The 7390-nt window shown below is 42.2% G+C and overlaps 1 protein-coding gene across 1 annotated transcript; it reads left to right on the forward strand.

Annotated features, from left to right (window-relative positions):
• The first annotated feature begins 169 nt into the window (after positions 1–169).
• LOC139553307 (E2F-associated phosphoprotein-like) lies at positions 170–6654 on the forward strand. Its single transcript, XM_071365503.1, has 6 exons — positions 170–364; positions 818–1005; positions 2090–2200; positions 2348–2465; positions 4492–4617; positions 4774–6654. The coding sequence occupies exons 1-6, from the start codon at positions 294–296 to the stop codon at positions 5084–5086; spliced, it is 927 nt and encodes a 308-aa protein (XP_071221604.1). The 5' UTR covers positions 170–293; the 3' UTR covers positions 5087–6654.
• The last annotated feature ends 736 nt before the right edge of the window (positions 6655–7390 follow it).

Consider the following 7390-nt stretch of genomic DNA (forward strand, 5'->3'; position numbering starts at 1 on the left):
TGAAAGTGTAGATCAGTGTGGGGGGAATCTACATTTCATAAATGGAAGGGGGTGAATACTTACACAAGGCTCTGTATTTGAGCAATTCCCTTTTCTAAAATCTACAGTTGCCTACTAGTTTTGAACTCCTGGGACTTTTACTTTGAAAAGCGCAACTCGGAAGTAATGTGAAATATCAGGAAGTAAACTAAAAGGTCCTGGCGACGAAGCTTTATAAAGTTTCCATCTTTGTTTACCTTTACCTCGACCGTTTTCGTAACTTAATTTGCTAGCTAGAATTCATAAAATACAAAATGAACAGACAAGTAGAGTATGATTCATATGAGATAGAGGAGCCAAGCGATGAAGAAAAAGCTGAAGACAGGTAATTGTGGTTGCATGGTTTGACGTTAGGTAGCGTTTGGCTAGCTAGCACACTAAGAACGCAAGCTGGTTGTCCAATGCAAGCATGGTTGCTGGTGATGCTATCTACCTAGTAGCCGAACAGTAAGATGTAAACCGGTTTCAATGTTAAATGTTTGGGTACAGTATTGTTTCCATATTCTATAGCTTGATTTGCTTGAAGGCCCATAACGTTCAATATTAACGTTACTTGGGCACTGTGAAGTAGGGGTTGGATCTGTGAAGCAGGGTTGGGGTCAATTATATTTCAACAAGTGACTGGATTTCAGTATAGTTGACCCCAGTCCTGTTATAAAGAAGTACTTTATTATTAGGGTGCAAAGTTGTGAGTGTTGTTCAAACAGGATCTGACCAATGACTGTTCAATATGAAAACGGTATGTTATCAAGACCCTCATTTGTTGCTGTATTTCCAGCTCTGAGGATGAGCTGGATGTGCTCTTGAACGGGACCCCAGGTCAGAAGAGGAAGCTCATCCGAGAATACTTGACTGGGGAGAGTGAGTCCTCCAGTGGGGATGAGTTTGAGAAAGAGATGGAGGCAGAGCTCAGCACCACCATCAAGACTATGGAGTGCAAATGGGCGCCACCTACAGCACCAGCAGGTGGGAGTTTTCTTCTAACATTCTTTTTTTTTTTTTTGTCTTTTTGGCTGGCGGCGACAGCAATGCACTGTTCTGTTGTGAATAGAGATAACACTTCAGCTGCATTTACTGGACGGGGGTCTTGGGGCATCTAAATCTAATTTCCTGCATTTCTACACAATCTATGGTCACTTGTATTGTAAATAAAAATAGAATATGTTTCTAAATACTTCTACATGAATGTGGATGCTACCATGATTATGGATAATCTGGAATGAATCGTGAATAATGAGTGAGAAAGTTATAGATGCACAAATATCATGAGCATAGCGTTGTATACAGACTGCACCATGACAGATCTATAACGTTACATTGCTATGCTGACTGTGATTGGGGGGGGGGGGATAATATCTAACATTAGCCAACTTTTGGCAGCTATAACGGTACATCAACTGGTGAAAACGAGTTAATTTACTTCTGTTGAAACGGGAAGAAACAAAAGTTACAAAACATTTCCATAAACACAACATCTGTTAGATACTGCTACCTGACAGATCGCTAGAGGTTAGAGCTGAACTGGTAGCTGCTAGTTCATTCACTTCAGACAGAACGTCAGTCGAGTCGGGATGAAACATTAGCTAACGTTACATGTCAGTTACACTACTAGCTCAGCACTGGGAATAAATGACTTTTTTCCTGTTAAGTCAAAGAGCAGTTACCTTTCCAGCTCATTCAGTCAAATAAAGAGTAGCCAGTTTCTGCTCAGCTTGCTTTTACAACTCGGGGGGAAAAAGCACAACACACACAGACAATAGCTGCCTCTGTTCGCGCACACTGTGGTGTCCACACATTCCTAAATCAAGCCGGCTGAAACCACCAAACAGCCTACCCTACCGCGCTGAGGCCCCCGCATGGTCCTAAAGCACAGCACACCGATGCCTCTTTTTGTATCACAATGCAATGATAAAACTGGGGGGGACAAAATTTATATTTCAGAATGTGGGGGGTCATGTCCCTCCTGTCCCCAGTGAAAGTTGCGCCCCTGTCTATCAATAATATTGTACTGCTGTACTCATTAATAACAGTGTCCATCTGTCCTTCCCAGGAGAGGCTTTGGGTACCAATGACAATGCTGCAACGCCTGGGTTACCACAGCCAGAGCTTTATGACAATGTTTATTTTGACTCTGATTCAGACGAGGAGGAAATTGCTCCAAGTAAGTGTGTAGCTAGAATTCATCTGTAAACCAAACATTGATTCTGAGGGCACAGATTAAGCCCTAACCTTGGACTTCAAAGGACAGAGTCCTATTGTTGTACAGATGATGCGATACAAAACACGATTGTTTGATCCTCTTCTGCAGGCAGTTCCTCGGGTCAGAGACGCAGGAAACAGCGATCCATCCCCACCAACGATGAACTACTTTACGACCCGGATGAGGATGACCGGGATCAGGCGTGGGTGGACGACAAGAGGAGGAGGTAAGCAATGCCTCCATCATACAAAATGTTACAAAAGTGTTTTTGTGTGTAATAACAGGGTGACGTTTGAAAGTCAAATATTTAAGGTCGGTTTTTCGGACCCAGATTAGTAAACGCATGCTCAGTGGAGAATTTCCATTGATAGTGCTTTTTAGTCCATGAGTAGGGTTGGTTGTAGTCGCATACAGTGCCTTCGGAAAGTATTCAGACCCCTTGAGTTTTTCTAAATTTTGTTACGTTACAGCCTTATTCTAAAATGGATTAAATAAAACAATTTCCTCAGCAATCTACACACAATACCCCATAATGACAAAACGAAAACAGGTTCATAGAAATTTTAGCAAATTTATTAAAACAAAAAACAGAAATACCTTATTTACATAAGTATTCAGACCCTTTGCTATGAGACTCGAAATTGAACTGTTTCCATTGATCATACTTGATGTTTCTACAACTTGATTGGAGTCCACCTGTGGAAAATTTAATTGATTGGACATGATTTGGAATGGCACGTACCTGTTTATATAAGGTCCCACAGTTGACAGTGCTTGTCAGAGCCAGCTTTGAAGGTCCCCAAGAACAGTGTTCTCCATTATTCTTGAATGGAAGAAGTTTGGAACCATCAAAACTCTTTTTAGAGCTGGCCAAACTGAGCAATCGGGGGAGAAGGATCTTGGTCAGGGAGGTGAGCAAGAACCCGATGGTCACTCTGACATTGCCGCTTTCCATGTAGCTTGTGAGGGGTGGAAACACTTTGTTGCTTTTATGGATTTTGTCTTGTTATGGATTTTGTCTTGTTGCTTTCTGTTCTATCTGCTTGCTATGTCTTGCTTGTCCTATGTTGCTCTCTTTGTATGCTATGCCTTGCTTGTCCTATGTTGCTCTGCGTGTGCTCACTGCTCATTGATTGTCTGTATTGTAATTGTTTTTAATAACCTGCCCAGGGACTGTGGTTGAAAATTAGCCGGCTGGCTAAAACCGGCACTTTTACTGAAACGTTGATTAATGTGCATTGTCCCTGTAAAAATAAAATAAACTCAAACAGAGCTGTAGAGTCCCTCTGTGGAGATGGGAGAACCTTCCAGAAGGACAACCATCTCTGCAGCACTCCACCAATTAGGCCTTTATGGTAGAGTGGTCAGACGGAAGCCACTCCTCAGTAAAAAGGCACATGACAGCCCGCTTGGAGTTTGCCAAAAGGCACCTAAAGACTCTCAGACTATTAGAAACAATATTCTCTGGTCTGATGAAACCAAGATTGAACTCTTTGGTCTGAATGCCAAGCGTCACGTCTGGAGGAAACCTGGGACCATCCCTACAGTGAAGCATGGTGGTGGCAGCATGCTGTGGGGATGTTTTTCAGCGGCAGGGACTGGGAGACTAGTCGGAATCAAGGCAAAGATGAACGGAGCAAAGTACAGAGAGATCCTTGATGAAAGCCCGCTCCAGAGTGCTCAGGACCTCCGACTGAGGCAACGATTCACCTTCCAACAGGACAACGACCCTAGGCACACAGCCAAAACAACGCAGGAGTGGCTTCGGGACAAGTCTCAATGTCCTTGAGTGGCCCAGCCAGAGCCTGGACTTGAACCTGATCGAACATCCCTGGAGAGACCTGAAGATAGCTGTGCAGCAACGCTCCCCATCTAACCTGACAGAGCTTGAGAGGATCTTCAGAGAAGATTGGGAGAAACTCCCCAAATACACTTGTGCCAAGCTTGTAGCGTCATACCCAAGAAGACTCAAGGCTATAATCACTGCCAAAGGTGCTTCAACAAAGTACTGAGTAAAGGGTCTGAATACTTATGTAAATGTGCATTTTATTTAATTTTTTATACATTTGCAAAAATTGATACAAAACTGTTTTTGCTTTGTCATTATGGGTTATTGTGTGTAGATTGATGAAAAAAACAATTTAATCAATTTTAGAATGTCTGTAACCTAACAAAATTTGGAAAAAGTCAAGAGGTCTGAATACTGAGTGCACTGTATGTCAATTATGTTCCCCTATTGCCTATTTGATCAGGTACAACGAAAAGAGAAGATTGCAATCTTCACGAAACAGAAGAGGGCAATCCCAGGGGCTTCCAAGCAGCGATGCTGTCCTTAACTGCCCAGCATGCATGACCACGCTGTGCCTTGACTGTCAAAGGTAGGAAATAAAGAGTTCATTTGGCTGTGAATATCATCTTGAACTAAACTCACAGCATTTTACACAGCCAAACATTATACCCACTACAATTGTAAAGGTTGAACAATTCTGGAAAGGATTTGTCTCAATCGACCTCTTGTTTGTTTTTGTCTACAGGCATGACAAATACAGGACCCAATACAGAGCCATGTTTGTCATGAATTGTACAGTAAACAAAGAGGAGATTTTACGGTACAAAACGCTCAATGAGAAAAATCTGAGGAGCAGAAAGAGGAGGAAAGGGCATCAACCAGAGCCAACAGCATCAACCCCAACCGCAATGGAAGCCACAGATTCAGGAGCGGTGTTGGGGGTGGGCGGAGAGGAGATCTACCATCCTGTTCAGTGTACGGAGTGCTCCACTGAGGTGGCAGTGCTCGATAAGGACGAGGTCTACCACTTTTTTAACATCCTCGCCAGCCACTGCTGAAGATACACTGTTGATATGACCTTTGTGATATCCCTGATAAGACTTTTGGTGTCTGAATGTACATCTTTTTATGGTATTAGACAGGGGTGTATTATCATGTAAAGATTTGATTACAGCCATTGTCCGCCAACATTTTATTAAGTTTATTAATGGTATTTTTTTTTAGAACCAAAGATTTGTATATCTTCATACTGTACTGTCTTTGGTTAGGGTATGTACGTCCCAAGGATTCCGGATAGCAATAACCGTTTGGAAATCTGATTAGAGTCGGGACAGGAAGTGGAAACTGCCCTTTGCGCGTCGCTTTTTCATGTGATTCGAGATTGGTTGAGAAAGAAAGCCGTTAAACATCACTGGGGGGATTAATCTGCACCGGTTGACAGTTGATTGCATTCGTTTTGGAACCGGGCTGCCTCCTGGATGTGAGCCAGGTGCCCTGTTCAAAGCCCACAGGGATATTTGGCTCAAAACAAAAAGGACGTAATTGGCATGTTGAGTAAAGAGTCGATTCTGTGATTTCACATGCAAAAGTGATTGCTTTTGATAAACGCTTTATCTACCAAGAACTAATCGGCAATCACAAAAAAGACAGGTTAAATACAACTTCAAGTTGTGGCGTTTGAAGCTATCTGGAAGAAAATATCCTGGTTGTGTTACCAGTATATTCTCGTCACGGCTTTATACATGTTGAAGCCTTGGGAGAGAACCATCTTCAGTTTCCTTTTTGGTTCCAGAATGGTTTGAAAAGAACTAGGCTACTAGGTAATTTAGCCGGATACGTAACTAACTACAACCCCTTGCCTTGTAATTTCGAATAGTTAGCAAGTAGCCTATTTGTTGGTTAACCTTTATTGCTGAACAATAGACCATGAAACGATAACGGTAGGCTATAGCTACTAGCTTAGGTGGTCACAGTGTAGCCTACTGTTGGTGAATTCAAGACAACTCGGTAATATCCGACATAAAAACTTGTAGAAAGATGAGGCCCGGGTTTTCCACTTGGTCAAATCCCGACGTCAGTGATCAGGTCTAGAAAGATGCCAGAGTTTCCGAGTTGGATGACCTTTCAAAAGTTTTTTTTTTCTTCAGTTGTAGATCGTTTTTCCCGAGTTCCCAGTTGTTTTGAATGCGGCATCTGTCTCACCTGCAGGCCTAAACGTGTGCATGTGCAACTATTGAGAATTTTAGAACTCCGATCTCATGGATTTCAAATATTATTTTAATCAGCTTTATCTGGCATAAAAAGTGCATGTGTAGACCTAATATAGCCTACAGTCATTGGTGTAGACTGATTTGATATGTTAGGCTACTCAAGTAAATTGGAAACTGGTCAAAAAGAGGTGAGGAAGATATGATTATCAAATTAGGCTACTGTTGATCACAACACTGAACAATTATGACTGAAGAATGATTTTATCCCTTTCATAGGCCTGATTTAGCAGTGGTGTGTATTTTTTTTTTTAGCAGTGGTGTGTATTCATGGATGCCAAGGGAAGCCAGGCTCCCCCCAAAAATGTACCAATAAAATGTTTTAAAAAATGTAAACATAAAACAAATTATCTTTCGTCTCTGTGTTTCATAATTTTCCTTTAATTCCCGAGGCTGAATGTATCTCACAGGAGAAAACATCAGAGCGAGCGAAACAGCGCCCCTCTGTATCTGTAGGACATCTATCTGATGCTGTCTGGTCCAAACGAGTATGACATTGTTGCTGCCCGTAGCATTGAAGGCCAGCAAAGCCTGCGAGCATCTGGCCTCCCTTGATAATTTTTTTTTTTTTAAGTGTAACAAATTTGCCAACCAGCATTGAGGTGAACTGAGCAAGCTCAACTGTGAATGGTCCTGGCGCACCAAAAAAAGGGAAGCCACCTTGGATTTTGGCGTCACTCCTATCAAATCCTCTTGAGAGGATATGTCATTGACAGAAACTATTGTGTTGTTCTCCGGTGGCTAGCTAGCCAGCTAGCTAAATTAGCCATGGATGGAGATAAGGATTTGGAATTGTGGTTTCACTTAATTCTGCGTACTGGCCAATAATTATAAAGGCGATTCTGATCCAACCATTCATTCATACATTGTTGTGCCCCTGGCCTGAGAGGATGGAAGTTCAATATGTAGCTAGATGTAAAAGGCTAATGTTAACTAGCTAACGGTGCCAGAGAGACTATAGTAGACGGTTGCTGTCAAAAAGTGAGTGAGTTGTTCCTGTGTCCTGTGTTTGGGCTGTTAATGACATCATGTCCGGATGTTCTCACGACATTTAGTGTGTGCTTATGTAACTTGATAGTGCAGCTGTTTCTTTGA

The sequence above is a fragment of the Salvelinus alpinus genome, chromosome 25 (assembly GCF_045679555.1).
Source record: "Salvelinus alpinus chromosome 25, SLU_Salpinus.1, whole genome shotgun sequence".
NCBI lineage: Eukaryota > Metazoa > Chordata > Actinopteri > Salmoniformes > Salmonidae > Salvelinus > Salvelinus alpinus.